We start from the raw sequence: 23,665 nt of genomic DNA, 5'->3' as shown, positions 1-23,665 counted from the left end.
TGCTGGCCGGTCAGGGCTCCTCGCGGGGGGCACCGGGGGACTCACAGCCCTGGAGGCGGAGAGAGGGGGCTGGAAGGGCTGTAGTGACCACACAGATCCCGGAGGGGAGGGAGGTACTAATCCCATGGGGACACCGGGGATGTAGGGTCAGGCCCAAATGGGTGAGGGTGGCAGAGGAACAGGGAGAGTCCCTGAACAAGAATCTTCAGTCCTGGCATCCTGCAGCACAGGGCTGCTAGACTCCACCTAGAGCGAGTAGGGGTCATGCAGGGTCCCTTGCCCACACACTCCCTCTCCAAAGGAGCCCCATTAGGATCCCTCAGCCATCCATGGGGTCATGCACCTGGCAGCTCTGCCCTCACCCAGACAGGCATGGCCACCACCAGGTCCCGAGGGGCCAGTGGGGCCACACTGGGACATGGGAGCTGCAGGCAGGGGGGATCAGAGGTAGCAGGTCCCCACTGTGCCCTGCCGTATCTCTTGCTTGTTCCCTTTAACTCCTGCTTTTCCCATCGCTGCCGCTGGTGACGGGCCAAGCACTTCACACCTCCAGGATGGGGATTTTCGGGCAGTCCCACCAGCGCTCAGGTAAAACCACAGCTGTGTCCAGCACATCCATGCTGCAAATTTGCCACTGCCACAAAAACCACCCTCCATCCCCTGGGAAACACCTCCTTGTTTGTGTCCCATCAACAGCATTGCAGTGAGGTCCAGGGCATGGTGACATCAGTGTCCCTTCCAGCATGCCCCTGGGTGAGGGGACATGTCCCGTGGGCAGCCCTGTGGCCCCTTGGACCCCACGCTCCAGCTCGGGAACGTTCCAGCTGCACTGTTGTTTTGAAGGCCAAGTCTCTCCCGCTGACACCCTGGAATCAGTTTTTCTTCCAGAGTACTTAAAAATATCCTGGATTCCTGACACCGGGACTTGCCTTCCAAGCTGCCGGGCCTGGGGCCAGCCGTCAGCGCCGGGGGACAGAGGCTGTCCAGCTCCTGTGCTCCTCCTCAGCCGGGAAGGAACGTGGTGCCAAGGAGGATCACAGCCCTGCCACGGCCTCTCCATGGTGGAACGGTGCTCAGCAGGGCACAGGCACGGCACCAACGCTGCCTTACCTCGGCAACGCACCCAGAGCGCGTCCCTGCGCACGGCCAGGAGGGTGGGAAGGGTCTGTGTGGGACCTTGGAGCCACAACCCTACAGAGCCCGGCAGCTGAGGACGGGGTGGACACTGCCTGCAGCGAAGGTCCCGAGGGACTCTCCCAGACGGGATTTCCCTGTGCGTCCCTGGGAAAGCACGTGGCCCCAGAAAACTTCTCGACAGGACCCGTCACCCACTCCCGCCTTTGCCAAGTGGCTTCCTGGCACCGTAGGAATTTAGGGTGGGTCCCGGGAGGGCTGAGCCAGCAAAGCTGGTGGGAGCTGCAGGGAGAGGTGCTGCTGTTGCCCCCCCAAAGGCTGGGCAGGTTCCCACCGGCCCCACACGCTGTTGCTGCCATCTGACAGCTCTTGGCGAAACGGCCTTTTGTGATTCAGCCGTGTTTATCCCAGCCTGCAGCCCGGCCCAGCGTGGGTTTCCATGGAAAACTTCCATCCAAAACAAGGAGAGAGAAGGAGCTACAGCAGGAGTGACTCAGCCACAACTGGAAGCTTCTGCGAGTGAAGCAGGGAAGGGGGGGCTGTTCCCAACGGCTTGGTCCTGCTCCAGCACGGGGCCCAGGGATGGTCCTGGCTGTCCCACTGCCACTTTGGAGGCAGGAGCTTGGCAGATTTGGGGGAAGCCTTGCTGTAAAACCATCTGGGAAACACGTCACCCTCCTGGAGTGCCCCCTCCCCACGCCTGTGGCAGGTCCCCCGGTGGGGACAGAGGAGGAAGAGCGTGAGATGAGTAAGGCTCAAAGCCTGGCATGAGCCATACCTGACGCCAGGCTCGGTGAGACGTCGCTTTTTCCAGTGCTGCCCACGGGAACCCCTGCCTGGTGTGCCCCAAGTGGGTGGCTGGCAGGGCGGACAGTGGCAATGACCTCGGGGTGGCAGCAGCACAGGGGGAAGGGGTGTGGGGAGCTGGGCACAGGTGAGAAAACAGCCGGGAGTTTGCAGGGAAGAGGCAGCACTGGCAGCATCTCTGCTCATGCCAGGCTCCTCCTGCCTTCCCTGGGGCACTGGGAGAGGGCTGGGGGCTCTGCTCACCCAGGGAAGGGGGAGCAAAAGGGTTTGGAGCCTCCATGCCCACAGCAGGCTGCTCACAAGCAGGGCCACAGCCAGGGTCCTTCCTGTCCCTGAGGTCACACAGGTGACTCCAATGGCCGCACTGGGTATGGAAAGGCACATCTGGGAACAGGGGTGACATTCCCCCTGCTGAAGCACCCAGGCTCTCTGTGCTGCTGCTAACGCTGGTGATTGTCCCAGGCAAATGGCAGAGCTGCCACCCAGATCCCGGGCTCGCTGCATCACCCCCCTGCTCAGCAACAGCAACTGGCCCAAAACCTGGCTGTTTTGGGGGAAAAACCAACTCCTCTGGGTCACGCCGGGTGATAGAGAAGGGAACTCCCCAGCATGAAGCTGAGTGAGGGGTGGGAGGGCAGCAGCCAGTCTTGTCTCCAGGCTCACCTCTGTGGGCATCCCAGGAACAGACCTGGATCTGCGGGAGAGGCAGGGGCTAGCCCGAGGGCATCTCGTCAGCGGAAAGGACGGAGAGGGCAGGACTCCCATGGCAAACCCCTCCGGGACACCGCGGGAGCCGCTTCCCTCCTCCCACCACACCGGCACCTCCGCAGGACCTCCCTCCGCTGCTCACACAGGCACCTCCTGCGGACAAAGGTCGCGTTTATCTGTTTTTATTGATTTATTCACACCGGTACAGCAGATACCCGGCAGGAGCCACCTTTATGCGGATCCCAGGATGGGGGCAGGCATTGCAGCACCCCAGCTCAGGTCACCCGTCCCTCCCCGACCCACCCGGGGGAGAGCTGGGACCGTGCTGCTCACTCACCGCACCCTGGGCTTCTTCCCCGTCCTTCCCTCTTCCCTGGAGCCGCCGGTGCCTCGCTGTGCCCGGGAGCTGCGGGGCCGCAGTGCGGCCATGGCTGCGGTGCCTCCCCCGTGCCAGGAAGGCAGCGCGGAGCGGAGCCCGGCGATGATCAAACACCGACCGGGGGATGGCGAGCGCGGCCGCCGCCGTCGCTGCCCGAGACAAAGGCTCCGGTGCGTTGTCACAGCTGCAGCTGTCGCCGTGCTCGGCCAAAGCTGCAGCTGTCGCTGGACGTGCAGCCCCAAAAAACACCTCTGGTGTCCCCGATGCGGTCACCGAGGGGTGCAGACACCCCGCGCCTCCGCAGCTGATGTGACAGCCCGGGTGAAGCGGCACGGCCGGCCCGAGCCCCACAGGGCAGCAGCGGTGTGGGGCTGGGCTGCAGGGGACAGCCACATCCTCCTGCCACCGTCACCATCGCGGTGCAAAGCAGGGCTAAAGGCGTGATGGGGCCGAGAACTGCTGGCTCCTGCTGCGCTGGTTTAACCCACGGCAGCTCCCAGCTGAGCACGGGAAGGGCTTCAGCAGCACAGCGTCCTCCGGCCCTCGCAGAGCTGACACTGCGCTGCCCCGCTGCTCAGGCAGGGGGAAAACTCACATTTTCCACCCGATTTCCCTCTTTTATCAACTCCAGACCCCCAAGGAAAGCTGTGGTTAGAGGAGCTCTGCTAGCATTCCTCTCCTGAGACTGGTGCCCAGTGCTGAGCCGGGCAGAGGCTGAGCAGGACACCTGCAACTGTTAGAGCAATAAAGATTTTCGTGTGCTTCTGGATAATACAGAGCCACAAACAGCGACAAGCTTTTCTTGTTCATGGAAGCACTTTGTGCAGGGAAGACTCAACACCTGCACACTGAGCCAGCGGGCATTTCATTCCTGAAACAAACACCAGCCCTGGCACTGCCAAGGATGAGAGGGCTTTCCAGGCCCAGAGCAGCTGGAGGCTTGGCTTAACAGATATTAAAAACCACGAATCTTTGGGGTGTAGAACTGCAGGAGCTCTGTGCTCTGCAGACATTTCCTGTGGCTCAGCTGAGGGACTCTCATTCTGAGCAGGTGTTTGAGCCTTTGAAATCACCTTGCACACAGAGCAGTGTCACCCTCCTGCCCTCAACCTCCTCCCTGTCACATGTCCACACTCATGTGTTACATGTCATACGTTATATGCATAACATGTAACTTATAGATGTATATATTTTATACTGATATATACAACAAAGCTGAAAAAAAGGGAGATAAAGAACCATTTAGCCTGGCCTGGGTGAACACTGAAGAGCAGAATGTGCAGTGAGCTGTTCCCGGGTCCCTCCGGAGGCACGGAAACAGGGATGTTTCACAGGACGTGGCTGCACGTGGTTCACCAGAGCCCTTTTTTATTACAGAGCCCATTCTCAAACCTCCCCAGCCCCTGAGCGCTCGGCCTGGCGCTGCCCGGGGCAGAAGCGTTCCAAGAATTCCAGGTAGGCTTTCCTCTGCTCCGCAGCCGCGGGGATGAAGTGCCCGCCGGGGTGCGTGAGGACCACGGGCTCCACGAAGCACCGCGCCAGCTCCCTGCTCACGGCTGCTGCGATCACGGCGTCCGTGTCGCCCACGACGTGCAGCGTGGGCAGGGCGATGGGCTCCCGGTAGAAGTGTCCGTGTGCCGGGGCGCGGCTGGCGAACCCGGCCACCAGCACGGCGAAGGCCACCGGGAAGCGCGGGTCGCCGCGGGCCCGCAGGGCGCACACCATGGCGCCCAGCGCCGCGCCCTGGCTGAAGCCCAGCAGGCCGTCGAAGGGCCCGTGCTCCGCCAGCGCCGCCGCCACACTCGACAAAGACTCCTCCAGCCCCGCCGGAGCCGCGGCCGCTTCGCCCGCCTCGAACGTGCCGGGCCCGGAGAACCACCAGCCGCGGGGGGGGGTCTTCCCCGTCGGGGTCGTCCTCAGCGGCGGCGGGCAAGGGGTGCGGCGCGTCGATGGCCACCAGCTCGGCGCGGCCGCGCAGGGCCTTGCGGAGCGCGCCGGTGCGCTGGCGGAGGCGGCGGGCGCTCTGCCGGTACCCGTGCAGCGCCAGCAGCCGCAGCGGCCGCGCCTCCGCCATGGCCGCGCTCCGGGCAGCGCCACTTCCGCCTTCCCGCCGAAACGCTGCGCGCTGATTGGCCGGAGAGAGGAGAGCGAGCGGAGCGCCTTCGCCGAGGTGACGCGCGCCCCCTGGCGGTGGGAGGTCGCCGGAGGGGTGAGGAAGGGGCAGCCCCGACGGGGCGGGACGCGACCCCCGATGCGATGGCGACGGCGGGCACGGCCTGGTCTCGCAAGGGGCAACTCCCCGCGGACAGCCCGGGTCGGTCCTTGCGGGCAGTGGTATCGTTGAGTTACGGGGTGCGACCCCATCCGTTCCAGCGACGGTAGAGGGGATCCCGGTGGTGCTTTCCCGGGTGGGAGGCATCAGCGGTGCCCCCGCCGCTGCCCATGCCGGGTCCCAGACTGCGGCAGCTGCGGGCGACACTCACGAGGCTGCAGCGTCCTCGGGGCTTGGCTGCTCCCCACCCTCGGGCGGGGCGGGGGACGCGGGTGGCTTTCCCTGCAGGGAGAGGAGGGTCAGGGATGTGCCAGCCGCAGGCGGAGCTGCCATGGGCCAGTCCGTGCCCAGCCCACAGCTCCCCGTGGGGCACTGCGGGGGGAACCCCCCTTCTACCGGGGAGCCGCGGGGCTCGGCAGGCGCTCACCCCGACCTGGGCTGGGGGCACCCGCGTGTCCCTCCCCCGGGGCCGGGCTGGCACTGTCCCCGTTACTGTTCGATGGCAACGACACCACGGGGTGGCGCTTTTGGTACGCGGCACCGAGCGGCACCGGGTGCTCGGCCCGTGCCGGTGCTCTCAGCGGCCCGAGGGACGCGGGGAGCCGGCGATGCCCCGCTGCCCACCTGTGCCGGCCGCCCGCGGCGCGGGGGCTGTGTGCCACCGTGGTTCACCGTCCACGGGCCCAGGGACTGGCTGGCGTAGAAATCCATGGGGTAAGGCTGCTGCCACTCGATGTCCTGGAGAGCCACCGCAGCCTGCGGAGAGGACCGGGATGAGTCCCCGAGCTGTGCCCGCAGAGGGGGAGCTGGTGGTGCTGGGAGAGGTCCCAACATCCAGCTTGGTGTGTTGAGGAGAGCAATGCTGGGGCAAAGCTCGAAGGAAACCATCCCACTGGTTTCAAAGAAGATTGGATATCCCAGCAGCCTGCCTGAACTGTGCACAGAGCACAGATGGAGAGAGGGGACACTGTCTGGATACAGGGACACTGTCTGGGTGCAGGGACACTATCTGGGTGCAGGGATACCCTCAGGTCTGCTCTGGTGCATCACCCCAAGCCAGGACTGTCCCCCCAAAACAGAGAGGGGTGCTCACCTCATAGGGTGTCAGCAGTGGCTTGCTGAAGGCTTCTCCCCAGTCGATGGAGAGCCGGGGACAGGCTACCTGCACCCACCTGGAAGGGAAATGTCCCAGTGGGGATGAGCATTTTGGGAAGAACAAGCCACAACGAAGCCCCTCAGCAGACCCAGAAGGTCCTTACTGTGCCAGTGCCACCCTGGTAAGGACAGCCATGCCCCTTCCCTGCACAGTGACAGCAGGACAGATGTGGCAGGGACAGCTCCAAGCGGGAATTGCACAGGGATGGGGCACCCTGGTGCTGGAGGGGGCTCAGCAGCACTCACACATCCACCTCCGGGAAGAGCTTTAACTTGCTGGGGAAGATCTCAGACAGCAGAACCCGCACGTAGGGCCGGCCCAGGGCACGGAGACGCAGCTCCAGGTGCTGCAGGGGAAAAAGGCAGCTGGCAGGGTTAGGGTCCCCCAGCAAGCCCCCCAAGCCCTGCCCACAGCCCCCTCCTGGCCATCAGACCCTCTGTGGGTCCTAGCTCTGCCCCACGGCCGTGTCCCTTTGGCAATCTTAGGCCAGACTGCGGCCATGGCTCCGGCTTGCCCAGCTCTCCCCAGCACGTGCCTCAGCCTAATGAAGTAATTACTGCTCAATGACAACAATCTGTTCTCGTTAGCGGCTGCCTGCCCTGGGACACCCGCCTGTCACGGGCTGGCTGCAGCCAGAGCTTTCAGGAGCAAGAGAGGGGCCAGAGATGTCCTTGTCCTCCAGAGCCAGCACTAATCGCCCCCTGCCCAGCCTGCCCTGGCCATGCCTGTGTCCTGCCCGCTGTAGAAGAGCAGCTGCTGGGACCTTGCTGCCCTGCTCTGCCCACTGGTCCCTGCACTGCCTCAAATCTCACCTGTGGCTACCCCAGAATTTCTGGGTGTGAGCAGGGCCACCATGCTTAGAGGGCAGAGCTCTGCTGTCCTGCTCCCCTCACCCAGCCGGGGTGCAGAAAGCGCCAGCACGGCAGCTGAGCAGGGATGCTGAACCTGATCAGAAGTTCATCCAATTAAAACAAACCCAGCCAATTAATTGCTGAGCTGTCTGGGCGGGGGGGTTCTCCAAGACTGGCCTGCTCTCCCCAGGAATGGGTTTAATGAGCCCTTGTCCAGCCTCCCTCATCTGCTGCTAATTGCCCACGCAGACCGGGGCCAGTGGCCACTGATGGGTTGCCAGCGGTGCCACATCCACCCTCACCCTGGCAGCGAGGACGGCAACGGTGCCATCGCTCACTGGTCCTTCCCCTCGCCCAACAGCAACGCCTGGTGCCCAGTAGGGACACTGGGGAGGGGGCTGGTACCTGTAGGATGCTGGGGGAGCCCTGACGTCCCAGCGTGCCCAGGATGAGCCCCCAGCAGCGGGCACTGGTGGCAGTGCGGATGGCGTCCTGCCGGGCGCGGTGCATGCGCTCGTGGCTGTAGTGCTCCTGCGAGAACACTTTGCTGTAGGGATCGTACCTGCAAAGCACAGCCAGGCTCACACGAGCTCCATCACCTGCCCTCTTCGCAGTGATGCCCGTCCCTCATTAGCACTAATTGCCTCCCACAGCATCTGTCCTCCTGGCTGATGTAGGACCCAGCCGGCTCATTAGGGGACGAGGACAGGGATAGGGACAAGTGTCCCACCACGGCACCCCAACACCTAGCACAGCCTCCACTCCGTGCTCGATTTCACACACGGCTTCCCCCCACCCTAGCTCATCAATTATGAAGAATTCTTTGATTTGTTGCTTTGTTTGACGAGGAGAATTTTAATCAAATCCCACTCGGGTTTCGGCAGCTTCACCAGCGCCATAAACCTGACGTGCGCCTCCCGTTCGTAACAAACGACCTACTAGGAAATTCAGATTCTGCCAAATGGGCCCAGCCTTTCACTCCTGATATTTCATCTGCTTTCAGCGGCCTCATCATCGCGCTTTATGGCCTCTGCCTGCAGCAGCCCGGCTTTAATGGCTGCACCTCCACGAGCTTTCACAGGTACTTGTCAAAATGTTTATATTCAGCCAGAGTAAATGGCTGGTGTTCATCTCCCCCGAAGCACCTCCTCACCCACCCTGCAGCCTCTCACCTGCAGCTGCCTGCCCAGCCCTGGGGTGTTCCTGGGGTGCACATGGGGACAGAGGGGGTGCTCCCCACCACGGGATTGGAGTGGGTGCTGTACCTGTATGCAGGTATCCCCGGGTTGGCAATCATGATGGACTCCAGGTGGAAGCGCCCATCGCCCAGATACCTGCCGAGAGGGGAGGGAGAGCCACGGCACTGAGAAACAGCAGCACCCCATCCACGTGTCCACTGGCTTCTCAAACTGCAGCACAGTGGAGATGCCAGGAATCCGAGCTCCTGTGCTGGGACCCAGGGGCAGCAGGCACAGCGAGAGCTCCTTGGCACAGCAGGGTTGGAGAGGCAGCCGTGCTCAGAGCAAGGAGGGGTGCTCACACCAGCACGGGGTGGCTGGGAGCTGCTCCATCTCAATGGCTGGTTCTAGACGTTGCTGCTTCCATTTCTAATCGGATTTCCAGTCAGCAATTACATTTCAAAGCCTTTCATTCAGCTGCCCTAATGGAGTGAGGGCTTGGAAAATGAATTCAGACGTAAAACTTGACTAGATTTTGCCCTTAATTGGAGAATGACATTTTGGGAGATCAAAGCTAATTTGTCTGCAGAAGTTAGCCCCAGAGACGGTGCAAAGAAGAAAATAATAACGCAGGGAGGACGCAGGTAAGGCTAAGTGCACCTGCGCAGGTTGGTACCGCACTGCTGCTGCTCTGCCAGCTGAAAGGACCCACTGTCCCCAATGCAGGGCCAGCCTGGCTGACCCTGCCTGCTCCTGATGTCCTTGGAGAGATGAGGAGCGGTTCAGGATGAATCCAGAGCTCCCACTGACCATGTGCCCAGCAATCCAGAGCCCAGCTCCCTGCATGGCCATGCTTGGAAAGGCACTGGTGCTGTTGGCTCCCAGCAGTGTGGGCAAGGAGCTCAGCAGGGCCCAAACCCACACCTGGGCTCCCTGGCTCCCCCCAAGTGTGGGGTTCTTGTATTTATTTATTCTGCAGCACACTGTATTCACAGTACATTAAGCATTTCCATTACCTAAAATAATTAGGTGATAGGAAGCGAAGTGCTCCCTCTAATTTGCTGTCCTTAAATAAAATTAATGTTGCTGTGATGTTGGGCCCCGGCCATTTGTCTTTTCCAATTATCCACCCGCCCTTCCATCTATTATCTATTCTGATATACGACTCAATTATTTCCTCTGTGCTACAAGCACATGCCACTTAAAGCAGCGGGAGGAGCTGAAGGGGGCCCATCCCAGCTTGTGGATGTCCCTCACCACCCCCCAAAATCGCACAAAACTGGGCAGGGGGTGCAGGAAGGATGGCAAGTCTAGGCCAGGCAGAGGGTGCTGAGGGACCCTGGGTACTCACACAATGGCATCCGTGTCCTGAGCAAGGCGGGGTGAGGTGCAGCCCAGGATCTCTCCTGGGGACAGCGGCTTACACTGGGGCACACACACCTTGTACTGCGAGCGCAGCTCCTGTGACACTGCCTGTGGGAGATGTGGGGTCAGCAGGGACAGGCCATGGCACAAAGGGTGGCTGAGGACCCTTGGGGACACCCCTGTCCTGGCAGTCCCAGCTGTTGTGACCCAGCAGAGGAGAACCAGCCCGCTGGGGGTGGCACCAGGAACAGCCCCGCACAGCCGCGATGCTCAGCGAGGCTCCACCAACGTATCAATTAAAAGACAAGGGGAAAGGCTTAACGCTTGGATAGCCCCGTGTTTAGATAGACACGGCTCAAGAGGCTCATTCATCTCCTCCCTCCTGCCCAGCCGGGTGTTGAGGGGCAGACAGACAGACCCGCCGGAGCTTCCCCGGCCGCTGCCGGTACTGCATCAAAATGCCAAGAGCTCCACGCCTGCCCTGACATTTCCAGAGCAGCTCCCGAGGGAGCTGGGGAGGGGTGCTGCCATGAAACATTGATCAGAGTTATTACAAAGCACTTGATCAACATTATGGCAGCGGCACGGCTCGTCAGAGGGGAACCAGCTCCACCAGCACCCCGGGGCAGCCGCTCCCACCGCGGGGTGGGGAAGGGCTGAGCCAGAGGAAAACTCAGGGAGACAAAAGCCGGGGATTTCCGTCTCACCTGCAGCGTGGAGACGAACTGGATGGTGCTGACCAGGGCCAGGGAGGTGCCTGCTGCGAAGTTGAAGCGAATGGTCTCAAGAAAATGGGATGCATCGATCTTTATGTCCACGAACACGTAGAGCATCTTCAGCCCCTGTGTGGAGTCGATGGGAACTGGTGATGGGAAGAGACAGGGTCTGAGTGAGGAGTACCCCCAGGGCTCCAGGGAGCCCCAGGCTGTTGCTGCCTGCTGCAGGGGGATAAAGCATGTTGGTGGAGCTCCCTGTGCCCCAAACTGCCCTGGCATAGGCAGGGTGGGCTGTGCCACCCCTCTGCCTGTGCTGGCACTCAGGGCAAGGGGTGTAGATGGGAGCCATGGAGAGCACCCGCTTGTTTCTCTCCAGATAATGGCAGCCTGGGGAATCAATGAACACAAATCTAATTACCCCTGGTGCTAAGAAGCCTTTGTCACTACGATTAAGTGAATAATTAAAGTACACAGAGTCCACATCGATCTGAAGCTCCGCGTTCACTTCCCATTTTGGTGCTCCTCGTCTGATCACAATTAAGTGCAAATTACTCCCTCCTGCGGGGCACGCGGGGCTGGGAGAGAGCAGGAAGCATCCCTGTGCCTCACCATTGGCCACCCTGGCGACAGGATTACCGTGGGCAGCTCAAAAGGAGCCCAGCAGCCTCACAGCAGCCTGTGGGTGCCCTGTGACCCACCCAGCCCAGAGAAGGCAAGGGTGACAAGGCCATGGGCATGAGATGGCAGCTGGGCTGGTGACAGTCAGCCTGGCAGTGCCTGCCTGTCCCTGCAGGGAGCAGCTCCAGCTGATGTGACTCCCATTCCCCAGAGCAGCCTGGTGGACACAGCTCCTTCCTCCTCTTCCTGCTGTTCATTCATGAGCAGCAGGCTACAAACCAGGAGTTTTATACTTGCTGTTCCAGTGGTGCCCATAACCCTCCTTCTGTAACAAAGCACCTAGCACACGTATTTATTACCACAAATGCTCACACCGACGTGGCTTTCAGGACAGAGTTCTCAACTGGGAAGTCAGTATTTCACACAAAGCCTGATGCAATTCTTCAAACCCATTTATAGGGCCCCATAAACGTCCAGGAGGACTGCCAGGTGCTGGGAGCGTGGCAGCAGCAGGGATGCACACACCTCCTACTCGCTATGGCAATTCTGCAGATCCACCTTAAAACCCAGAGCGTCTTATTGTTATTTTTGGGCTGATTCCATCCTGGGTGGACTTCAAAGTTAGCAGCATCTGGGACAGCAGCACAGTTTCCATGGCAACTGGATCCAGAGTACTGTCCGCCTGGGGAGCACACAGCCTCCTCCTCCCTTCCCCACCCAGCCTGCACTGTACCCGCCTTTCCCAGCCCCAGGGCCAGCGGGACCCCCAGGCCCTCGCTCTCCTCTGCCATCATTCCCTTCCTCATCACTCCACAGAGCCCAGGTGGGGGGCAAGAGCAGCCTCATCCCCGCTGGCAGCTCCTGGGCCAGCAGGGTCCTGCCAAGCCACGGCCTCGCTGCTCTGCTCTTGGGGACAAGGCTGGATCCGCGCGCTGCTGCAGCAGCCGAGCAGGATGAGCACGCCCTGCTGCGCCCAAAATCCTGCCCAGGAGCAACCATCCAGCCAGAATAGAAAGCCCTTTGGGAAGGGATTAGCCTTTGGCACTAAGTCTCCGAGCTGGCCTTGAGAGGGGTGTGGAGTTGCTCGGTGTGGCGCGGTGGCAGCGGCACAGCCTCCACAGTGCCACACACGGCCACCTCAGCAGCACCCTGGGACTCAAGTGTCACCTACTTAGGCAACTGTGTCCATAGTGCACCAGGAAGTCGGCGCCCAGCGCCCGGGCCGTGTAGTCGTCCACACAGCAGGCGCCGTAGGTCACGTCACCCATCACCACCGCCTCTGCATCCGTGAATCTGCGGGAAGGCACAGCACCGAGGGTCACGGCTGTGTCACCACAGCCCAGGTTCTGCCCCCCAGCCCCGTGGCTTGTCACCATGGGGGGACCCCGCGCTGCCGCCGAGCCACGCGCCGAGGAGGACAAGCACTGGCTACTCTCCGAGATGTCAACATGATTAAGCTGGAGAGCGGTAATCCGCCTCTTCAATTGGGTAAAGCTGTTTGCAATTCAGCGGATTATCCACTCATCAAACAATACGCTGCCAGATTCCTAATGCTCCAGCAGGGAGAGCAGCAGAGGGAGACCCGGCACAGCGTGGTGCCATCGCTTCCACCAGCCAGCCCTGGGGACTGCAGCCACCAGGACGGGCAGAACAGCTGCCCTGGCATCCCTTGTGGTGCCAGCCAAGCCACCATCGCCCCAGCCTGGGCACTGTGCGAGCTGGTGAACCCAATGTGCACCTGGCTGTGTCACTCCTTGATGCCAGTTTGGCCACGCTGGGTGACCTCCAGAAGAGCTGGTGCTTAAGTGGCACTTGGCAAGGGAAAGCACCAAACCAGGGTGCTGTCCCCTACCCCCAGTGCTCCAGTCTAAACCCACCTGGCACCTGCCAGCCTGTGGGTGAAGGGGCACACACCAGCACGGAGCAACAAAGCCGGGGCTCTGGCATGATTCACAGGCACCACCTTTGTGGCTATTTATTGCACCATTTGGGGGGATTATTAGCTTGGCTGCCTTCCCAGGGAGCCGTGGCAGCAGGATGAGAGCAGGTATCACCACGACAAAGCCCCGTGCCTGGAGGGTCTGCTTAAACCAGATGCTAATTCCTTATTTACTCGAGGCCCGCTGTAGCCCGGTGCCAGCGGGGTCCCCCCTGCTGCTGGCACAGGGGACAGGGAAGGAGGGGGCCCTGGCATGGCGTCACCCCCTGCAGCACCCATGGCTGGCTGGGGGCCAGGGTCCCCCCAAGCGCCAGGCAGGGAGCGTTACGTCGGCGGCAAGAATAGAAATGGTGGGCAGAGCTGGGCAGATGGCAGAAGGTGGAGGAATGGCGGAGCGTGCGGAATATTAACAGCTCCGGCCCATCCGTCAGCACCCGGGGAGCAGCAATGCTGGAACATCCCCGAGGAGGGGGCACAGCCATCCTCACCTCCTGAGTCCAGCCTGGGCAGCTCCCACTCCACAAGGGTTGGGGATGCAGCTGGGGAGCATCAGAAGATGGGCTGGATCCTGCCAGCACCCAAATCCCGCGATTCCTGACGGCCAGCGTGGCCGGGATGGGAGGATGGCTCTTCCACTGCCCACGTGGCCAAGCCATGGGGCTGGGGGCTGCCAGTGAAGGTTCGAGAAGGCTCTTCCCACCCTTCCGAGCCCCCAGCCCCCTCCTCTAATGAGAGGTGATGAGATGAACATGAATCAGACTCCACACATCTCAGCAAAAGTGGAAAATTATTCAGCTCCTTAAGATTCAGGATGGGGAGGTCTGACTCAGAGCGGCAGCCAGCGCCGCTTAATTTTTTATAGATTAAAATGTATGCAAATTGGCCCAAACCCCAGAGAAAGTCCCTGGGGGTGAAGAGCAAGAAAGTGAAATAGCAACGGTGGAAGGAGGAGGGCAGAGGTGCCCGTGGCCCTGCCTGGTGTATGGGGCTGCAGCTGGGTAGGGAGAGGTGAGGCTGAGCCCATGGCACTGGCCATGGGTGAGATTCCTCCTCTGGCTGCAGTGAGTGGAGTCATAGGTGGGCAAAGAGGCCACGGGATGGTGCCTGGTGAGCAGGGAACCCAATGTTGCTGGCAAGGCCAGGAGCCTGGTGGTGCTGCCAGAAGGGCTCCAGGATGGCACACACCAGGATCACCCGCTCCGGCTGGGCTGGACAATCGAGCAGAGCCGTAATCATCTCCTGAGACAAATCAAAGGCAAGCGCCAGGGCCTCCCCTTGATGTTTTAATCAGTTCGGTGTCGCCAGAGTCTTTCATCAAACTACAGAGGAAGGAAATGTCAATTAGCAGCCACCTGCCTCTGACGCGGGCTGGGGAGCTGCTCGCCAAGCAGCCTGGACCAGGACGTGGGCAAGGGGCAGCCATGGCATCGTCCTTGTCAGTGTTTTGTGTCCCTGGAAGTTGTCACAGCCACGGATGGGTCCCAGCAGCGTGCTGGCAGTGGTGACAGGGATGTCCCCACCCAGCGCTGAGATGCTCATTACAGCTGGGAGCTCATGAATATTGAACACGTGGGGAGGTTATTCATCTTTTACGTCCCGCAAACTCCGGCTCATTCTGAAAAACCGCCTGGCCTTAGCATTTTTCTCATCTCCCCCTAATTCATTATCTGCTCCTTTAAACAGATGGCTCCCAAAATCCCATTTATAAAGCGCCATGCTCAGCACTGGCAGGATGTGCTCCAGGGCAGGCCAGGTCCCAGCCCTGATCCCAGCTGGGACCCCCAGGCCCTCCCAGCCCTGCTCCCCAGCGCAGGACGGAGGCAGCAGCAATGCAGGGACAAGTTTTGGGGCTGAAATGCTGGGTCAGACATGCATGCATGGGGTCTGCATGTCTCCAAGCATGGGGTAGCCAGTCCCTGCCACCTGAGCACAGGCACTTGGCTGGAGCAGCCCTGATTTATCCCAGCCCCTCGAAAAATGAATGAGAGCATTTGCTGCTGGCAAGAGCACAAGGTCCCTTGGCAGTGTGTGAATGATACAGTGCTGGCCCTCAAGCCATGAGGCAGAGCTGCTGTCCCCAGCAGGGACGAGTCCTCAGCCCCTGTGTGTCCACCAGCCCCTGGTGGGGAGGGGATTGAGGGGACTGGGCTGAGAGTGGCCAGTGCTGGCACCCCTGTGCTGTGGGAGGATGGTGCCTGCATGTTGTGCTGGGAACAGTGACAGCGCAGACTGCCCCTTGCCTCACAGCCACCTGCCTCACCTGCATGTGGCCCTTCAAATACCCCACAACCACCTCATAATCACCCCACAAACTCCACACCCACTGCCTGCCCTGTGCCCAAGCCCAGCGTGTCCCAGGACACCTGTGGGTGCTGCTGTTCTGGGCTGGGAAGGCTGAGCCCGGTCCTGGCCATGAACACTGCACTTAATTAGTGGAAGAAGCCCATCACCAAGCCCCATTACCAGACTCCCAACTTCATTAGCACAGGAAGGCTGCACGTAATTAAAATAATGAGTTTGCAATTTTATTGCAATTGGTGCTGGAAGAGCCTGGCTACAGCTGGGCAGTGATGGGGCTTCTGCAAGCAGGGCACGATGGGGAGAGCTGGGTGTCCCCACAGCCCCCCCAGGAGGAGCCAAGTCCAGCTGGGTCCCCTCTCCTGAGGGGACTTCCCACTCTGTCCTCACTGTAGGTGGCAGAGCAAACACCACCTCTGCAAGGGGCATGTCCCAGGGCACCCCAGCATTGCTGGTCCCGTAGCAGCAGAAAAACCCCAAAATAAAGCAAACCAAGGGCAGTGCATGTTGGCTGTAAAGCCACCATGACCATCCTGTGTCTGGATAGTGCCTGTCCCCTCTTCACAATGGCCAGGTCACAGAGCTCTGTGGGACACAAGGAGGTGGCATGGGGCACCTGGTGGTGGGCACTATGCTGGCACTTCCTAGCCCTGGGAGGTGACAGCCCTAGAGACCCCACACATTCCCTCCCACCCAATGCCCCTGGCGCAGCCACCACCCGGGCAGGAGGTTTTGAACATCTCCAATGAAGTGAGAACTCCATTCCTCCTAATGATGCTGTTGTGTGGTTAATGACAGTGATTAAATTCCCCTGCACAGCGTGCACCCGCTGCCAGCGCCTCTAGGTTGTGCTTGAAAGGATGAAGGGAGGAGGGAAGACGGCGCTGGCCGGCGGAACCACGGCACTGTGCAGCTGAGGCCAGGTCCTGATCTGTGTTAGTGTCCCAGGGTGGCCTTCTGGGACCTCCTGGTGATGCTGCCAGCTTGATCACAGCATTCAGTGCCACACTGCTCAGTGCCACATGGCAGACCTCCCTGGCCAAGGGACCTGGTGCTTGCTGGCACTGGGAACTTGCTGGGCACACCAGCCATGGCACTGGGGACACACCGGCCATCAGGGCCTGTTTTGTCCTGGCCATAGTGGGGCATTTCAAGCTCTGCCACAGCTGTTGGGCTGTGCACACACATGTTTAACTCCTTATTGCTCAACCAGGACACACTGTCACTCCAAAAAGTCCCCATATGCTCCTGAGTCACTGGGATGCTCTGCACACCTCCAGCACTGCTTCATGTGGATCTTCAAAAGCCATTGGGAGTTGGGAGGTGTTTCAAACTGTGGCAAGGCAGCCTGTGTGGGCATCAGGACACCCCTGGGCCCCCCTGCCATTGCCCATCCCTGCCACCAAGCCTCGGCTGATTAGCAGGAGCCTCTCACCCCGGCGTGGCACAGGAAGACAGAGGGATTAGCAGCTGCGAAGCCTGACAGCCGACTTTATTAACACGGAATCAAAAGCCCAGCTGAGAGCCCAGCTGATCCGTCTGCTCCAGCCCCGGCAGGGAGGGGAGCAGGGGTCTGCTCCTGGCTGCACAGCCCCCAGCTGCAAGCTGCTGGTGCAGGGGGACACGACTGCCACCTCCCCGGCACGACAGCAGGTGGGCCGGGGGGCTGCCCCTCCCTGAGCTGTGGTCCGAGCTCCCCCCACGCGGCTCTCCACGCTGCCGCCCCCCAGCACGAGTTCCCCTCTGCCGAATTACATCAGCCGTGACAAATGGAGCCAATTTGGAAGGTGCCGCGGGAGCGTCGTGATGCGGCGCCGGCAGCGCGCAGACCCCGGCCCCGCCGCCCCCCCGCAGCCGGGCCGCTCGCCCCGGCACGGCTTTGACAATGACAAACCTATTAACGGTAATTAAGTGGCCTCACACCGGTCAATGCTCCGAGTGTGCTCTCCATTTCAAAGGCTCCAGGCTAAGAACCCAACCGGCCTTTCCGGGCGGCTGCTGTGATGTTTCGGCTACATCTTCATCCCCGCAGCCCCTCGGGGCTCGGCAAGCGCCAGGGCAGTGCTGGGAAGCTCAGACGGGCCCCACCTGGCCGCCTCCTCCCCTCCTTACTCCACGGAGCTCCCCGGAGGCCTGCTCACTCCCACATGGCAGTGAGGGACGTGGTGACACTGCCATCCCACCGCACGGGGACAGACAGACGCACAGCGAGCAAGCCGCCTGTGATGCGGGGGAGTGAACCACATCCCCCCGCTCCCGGCTCTCCCCAGCACCACCAGGCCACGGCACAAATATTCTATTAAAAGGCAGCTCCAGCAGAATGGATAAATATTCTGTCTGAGTGGCAGCTGACACGGCTGCAGTTCAGCCGAAACACACAGGGGTGGGCACTGTCACCCCAGGGGCACCAGCCCCGGGCACGGCTCTGCAGCCAGCATCAGAGAATGCAGGGGGGGAACTCACTCCCCAAACTCCCACCAGCACGGACAGGGCAGGAGGCTGTGGGGATGGGAAAGGGGCTGCTCGCTGAGCAATGCCCCCTGTGGGCACACAGGTATTCCTGTCACGCTCAGCCCTCACATCCTCTCTGTCACCAGGAGGAAGGGAACATCAACCCAGGGCTGATGGTACCCCAAGCCCCTGTCCCCAGCCTGGCCACGGCAGGCAGAGCACACAGCGGCAGCGATTCCTGTCACGTCAGAGGCTCATCCGGCCCCAGCACTGGGTGAGGAGGGCCAGCAGGAGCGGGCGGCCGAGCTGCAATTCCACATTAATGCTGGCGATGAATATTAATAGCAGGAAGAGGCAGGAACTAACGAGGCCACCTGCCGATTCACACCTCACCTCCGGCAGTGTAACCGGGTCCCCAGTGTGTCCCCAAGAGAGGGCTGGGCTCACTCCTGCCCACAGCCACAATCCTTGGCTGGCAGCGGATCCACATCCCCAGCCAGGGTCACGGATGGCACCCAGCGCTCCCAGTGAGGGAGCGGCAGTGGGGTGTCTCTGGGTGCTGCGTGGTGGCAGTGAGGGAAGGATACAGCCCTCCTGCTCAGCCTTGAAACCATCCCACATCCAAACACCATCTCATCAGTGCCACCACATCCCCTCCCTTGGCTGGGCACCTCCACCCACACGGCACCCATCTCCCACCAGCACCCCTCACCAGCCCTGTGGAGCACCCCCAGCAAAGAGAGTGAGTCCAGCAAGGATGCCAGCACCCCAGAACCCACTGGCACCCTGGCATTCAGGACCCTGGAATCCACCATCCACCGGGAAGTGGGGCTTAAGGTTTCATTCAGATAAAAGAGCCCCTTAATCCGCTGCCTTTGAAGTCGGAGACATGAAAGCGGCTGGGTGCCAAAGCCGGAGAGGAGGCAGCTCCACTTAAAGGGACAAACCCACGCAGAGCTGCCCACACTCGCACCCATCCCCTGCCCCCCCGCCCGTCCCCTGCCCACCTTCCCACCGAGTGTGGGGCTGGATCCCCGCGGGGGAGACGATGGCAGAGCGGGGACAAAGCCCGCGGGCACGGCTGCCTTCCCACCCAGCGCGGCAGCAGCAGCAGCGGCGGGGAGGCGAGGCTGCTGGCCTCGGCAAGGCAGCTGCTAATGAGTGCCATGACCCGACGGCAGACGAGGCACCAAGTGCTATTAGCACTAATTCATTGTGCTAAAACAGAGAGGGGCTACGGAGGGGGCTGTGCTGGGTGGGGAGGAAGGCAGACGCGCTGGGCAGGAAAGAGATCACAACCAATTTCTGCAAGGTGCCTGCATCCACTGTCACTGCACAGCCCGGCTCCTCTCCAGTGCCTCAGCCTCACCTCTCAAGCGGCACAGAAAAATCAAGAGAGGAACTGTGGCAAAGGGGTCACCCAGCAGGAGCGACCCTTTCCGTGCCATCACCGTAGCCTCAAGCATCCCGAGCCGCAGCAAGGCTGCCCCTGCGCATCTCCGTGCTGGGCAGTGCGGCTGCAGAGGCAGGATGAGGCTGCAGAGGCAGGACGAGGCTGCAGAGGCAGGACGAGGCCATGGGGGAGGAGGACAGGTCGGTGCCGCAGCGGTGGCCCCGCTGCCGGCCCTCCCCTGGCTGCGCGGGCACCGGGCTGGCGTCAGCCGCTTGTTAACACGGCTGCTCCAGCACCCCCGCGGGGCCCCGGCACGCTGAGCCAGCTCCCGGCACGGCAGAGAGGGGAGGAGAAGCCAAGCAGCAAGGGCTGGGCTGGCACCGTGCCAGTCCTTGTCCCCAGGGCTGGCAGCAGGTCCCTGTGACCTGCCACGGGGCTGATCAGGTGTGCCCAGCCAGGTTGTGGCCCCACTAAGGCAGCCTCAGCACCTCTTCATCCACAGCCTTGGGCTTCACCCTGCACAGTGGCCAACCCATCCCCAGCAATAGCCCCCATCCCCTTGCCAGCCCCGGAGCCCCACAGGGAGAAGCCGTGGTCTTACCGCTCAATGATGTCAGCGATGGTGCAGGCGAACATGAGGAGCCCTTCTGGCATCTGCAGGGCCACTGGGAAGAGAAACAGCCACGGGGTTAGGAGGGGCTGGAAGGGACATCCTGAAGCGGGGACCAGCTCAAGGTGCAGCCACAAACCACCCTCCCCAAACCAGCCAGGTGTTGGCCAAAAATCTGGGTGGCTGTGGCAGCTGGGGTGCAGACTGTCCTGCCTTGGGCTGCATCCACACCTCATCCCTCTCTGAACCCGCTGACACTGCTGGTCTCTCCCACTTCCCGCAGTAATGACTTCCAGATTTTAATTATGTGCTGCACAGCAAAAGGTACTTTCTTCTGTTTATTTTAAACCTGCTCCCAATAATGTAAACGCGTGCCCCTCGTTCTCCTGGTACAAGAAAGAGTGAATAATCATCCCCTGTTCAGCCTCTCCACATCATTCACAATTCCACATCCCTATCATATCCCCCTTCGTTCACCTCTTCTCCGGCTAAAGGATCTAAATCTATTTAATCTCTCCTTATACAGAAGCTGCTCCAAACCTTTGATCATCCTCACTGCCCTTCTCCACACCCTCCTCCCAGATTTTCTCTCCATTTCAGGAGGGTGGCCAGCAACAGCCGCAGCATTGTGCCTTGCAGGAATTTACTCAACAACAAATTATGTTTCCTCATTTGCTCCCTCCTCACAGCTCAGAAAAATCCCTCTTCCTCCAAAGGCCAGTGGACTGCCCAGTGCCTGGGGTACAGCCAGGAGACCCCCACAGGGTGGTGGGAAGGAGCAGGGACCATGATGGAGGAGGTGAATGGAGGAGGCCACACTAATCCTGTTGTTGTTTCACCTCCCAATCCTACTGATATCCCAGCTTCCACACTATCTATCCAAACACTCTCTCCAGATTCCCCTCCAATAAAACCCCCCTGCTGCCAGGCCCAGCCTGCTGGCCAGCGTGGAGCTGTGTAAAGGCCTGGCTCAAATCAGGCCAATCCCCCCCTGTTCCAATCCACAGGGCCCAAGGAGAGCTGCACACGCTCTGCCAGCTCCTGCCTGACCTGGCAGGGATGGGGGCTCCATGTCCCTGCATCCCCCAGCCCATTTGAGACCACTCTGGCCCATTTGGAGCTACCTTTCACCCCAAATCTGCAAACAGGGGGTTGGCAGGAGGCAGCTGAGTCGGTCTCCATCATCCCAGCACAATGGGGAAAGGGAGTGGTCCCCAAGCCCCCCAAAACCCACAGCAGGCAGGGCTGGCTGCAGCCCTGTGGGAGGCTGCGTTCCCCCAGCAACGAGCCCCTGGCTGGTCTCTGCACACGCAGATTTTTAAATCCCAGCACGGCTGGCTGGCTGATGGGCTCCGCTCCCAGCTCGGAAGCCTAAATCCCAGCCGCATATTTACATTTAATTAGGAGGTGCCAAGCAGCAAAACACAGCAAGGAAAGCCAGAGCAGCACGGCTGTGTGTCCTGATGTCCTGACTCCCACACCACAGCCGGGATGGGCCGGGCAGCCCCTCACCCTCCAGCCCTTCGGCACCGCAGCTCGGCTGCCAGAACATCCCCCGTGACACCTGCCAGCCCTGCCAGCTCGGTGGCAGCAGGCAGAGACACTCCCAGGTGGATACAAAGCATTTCAAACCTGGCTCTGCCACACAGCACCACGAGCAGCCCCTGCCTGCTCGTGAACTCGGGGTGGGGACACCGGTGACACCCGGGGATGGAGGGGGAGGCTCTGTGCCCTGCTCCCCCTAGCTGATCACATATTGCTCAGTGGGATGCACAGGCTGTGCAGGGAAAGCCCTGGCACTGCTCCTGAAGCCTCCACAATCATTCCCAGCTCCTCTGGGGCTACACAACCCTCTGAGGAAGGTTCAGACCAGACAGCAGCACAGCCCAGCTCCCTGACAGCCCCCCTGCCTCCTGTACCTGGTATAGTGGGGCTCCCCCTTCCCGGCCCCAGCAGTGTGTCAGGAAAGTGCAGGGAGGGAGGAGAGAGGCAAGAGGAGCACAGCAGGGACCTGGCCAGCATCCCAGACACATCTCCAGGCTGACAGGTCCGCGCAGCTCAACCTGTCCTGTCCAATGTGATTATAATCCAGAGATACAGATCTATTAACCCCCCTCGAGAGGAGGAGAGCTCGCCAAGACAGAGCCTAAACACACCGGGGGCACAGCAGCAGCTCGGCCCCACCCCTGCCCCAGCCTCACCTGCCCCATGGGGGTCCCAGGAGAACAAACCAGCCCCAAAACCGCTCCTCCCCCGGGTCAGCGCTCACCCTTCCTGGCCTGAGCCTGCCGGATGCGCCACACGGTCTTGGGGATCTCGAAGTTGTAGTTGGGGGGCAGCGCCTCGGCCGCCTCCCGCAGCTCCGCGTTCCCCAGGATCTCCTCGGGGATCTGCTGTGCCACGTGCCGCGCCCGGGCTGCGGGACAAGCGGGGGGACCTAAGGGAGCCGTGGGAGGGCAGAGGACCCCGAACCCCGCACCCCACACAGCCCTGCTGTGCTCCTGCCGGCCCGCGGGTCGCTCAAACCCCGAGGGACAAGCGGGCAAAAAGGAGTGGGGTCCTGCCCTGCACGCTGGGGGCAGATTGCCAGCGCTTTTTTGGGGAACAAGGCGGCTTTTTTTAGCCCAGAAAGCACCGCAGGAACCATGTGAAACCCTACGAGTGCAGCTGGCTGTCCCCACACCGAGGGGACAGCACGCACAGCGCCTCAGGGCGCATCGGCCAGCACACCGGCGACACCCTAACGCACCCATTAATGCACCCAACGAGGCGATCCCGTTATCCCACCGGGAAAAAGGCACCCAGCGCCCGGCGATCCATTCCAGGGAGCCTCATCCTGAAGCCGCCCCCCGACAGCAGCCGCCCCCCTACATCTCGACGATGCCAGAGTGCAGCGGGGGAGTGACAGCAGGGGGATTATTCACTATTTCCAGCCCAACACCGGCACTCACGAGCCACCAAACCCTCCCCGCACGGCCCACGGGACAACCGACAAAGGGCCAGCTGGGCCGGGCCGGCGGCGGGGGTGGCCGGGACGGTGGCGGAGCCACCTCCCGCCACCGGCCTGGCCTCCCCCGGCGAGGCAACCAAAACAGCGCCCGGTAGTGGCACCGGGAGCCCCGCGCTGAGCCGGTCCCAGCCCACCTTTGGCGGGCACCGGGGCCGCGCTCCCGGCCCGCACGGGGGCCGCCATGGCTGTGGCGCACGTGGAGGCGGGAAGGCAGCACTAAGCGATCCCCGCGCAAGGCCGGAGCAGTCGCCGGCCGAGAGATCGAGCTTGGGAGCGCACCGGCGGGCCCCGACGGGACGGGCGGTGCGGCGGGGACCGAGCGCTCTCGCCACGGTCCCTGCGGGACACTGGGAGTGCAGTGGGGTGCGACAAGCGCTGCGATGGCGGGGCTGTCCGCCCTTCACGTCGGGGACGTGGTCCCGTCCCATCCCTCGCTGGTGCTGACAGCTCCAGGGTTAAGGGTCCTAACGTCAACACAGGGACGGGGCGGGGGCACCGGGGACGTTGTCCGTGTGTGGGTGACGGGTCCGTGTCTGACACCCCCCCCCTACGGCCGCGTCATGGGGCAGAAGGCACGTCCCTGCCAAGCATGGGGCAAATGGGACCTGAGGGTAATGGGGACCCCCTGGACACAACGGGGATCCCCACCGTGCAATCAGGACAGCAGCGCTCCCGGTGGGATAACGGGACCCTATTGGGGCAGTGGGGACAGCAGCGGTCCCGTTGGGATAACGAGACCCGCAGTGGGACTGAGGGGAGGAGGCAAGAGGGACCCTCGAG

General features: G+C 61.6%; 2 protein-coding genes across 4 annotated transcripts; both read right to left on the bottom strand.

Moving 5' to 3' along the window:
- Positions 1–889: 889 nt before the first annotated feature.
- Positions 890–5,102, bottom strand: OVCA2 (OVCA2 serine hydrolase domain containing). The gene is given in 2 exon segments (XM_063402612.1): positions 890–4,955; positions 4,957–5,102. Coding segments are annotated over 2 exon segments (687 nt in total). The 3' UTR covers positions 890–4,414.
- Positions 5,103–5,373: 271 nt separating this feature from the next.
- DPH1 (diphthamide biosynthesis 1) lies at positions 5,374–23,156 on the bottom strand. 3 transcript variants are annotated; one of them, XM_063402607.1, is made up of 12 exons: positions 23,020–23,156; positions 22,145–22,291; positions 19,867–19,930; positions 12,356–12,477; positions 10,558–10,712; positions 9,837–9,958; positions 8,573–8,641; positions 7,713–7,869; positions 6,702–6,802; positions 6,394–6,472; positions 5,925–6,056; positions 5,374–5,582 (listed from the first exon to the last, which is right to left on the bottom strand). In XM_063402607.1, exons 1-12 carry the CDS (start codon positions 23,066–23,068, stop codon positions 5,508–5,510), a joined length of 1,272 nt encoding a protein of 423 aa, XP_063258677.1. In that variant the 5' UTR covers positions 23,069–23,156; the 3' UTR covers positions 5,374–5,507. The 3 variants fall into 3 exon arrangements, with proteins under 3 accessions (XP_063258677.1, XP_063258678.1, XP_063258679.1); XM_063402608.1 differs by lacking the exon at positions 23,020–23,156 and adding an exon at positions 22,625–22,917; XM_063402609.1 differs by lacking the exon at positions 22,145–22,291 and having other exon boundaries at positions 23,020–23,083.
- Between the last annotated feature and the right edge of the window lie 509 nt (positions 23,157–23,665).

The sequence above is a fragment of the Prinia subflava genome, chromosome 8, assembly GCF_021018805.1.
Source record: "Prinia subflava isolate CZ2003 ecotype Zambia chromosome 8, Cam_Psub_1.2, whole genome shotgun sequence".
Taxonomy (NCBI): domain Eukaryota; kingdom Metazoa; phylum Chordata; class Aves; order Passeriformes; family Cisticolidae; genus Prinia; species Prinia subflava.
The sequence above is the reverse complement of the archived record's forward strand: the minus strand, read 5'-3'. Positions and strand labels throughout refer to the sequence as shown.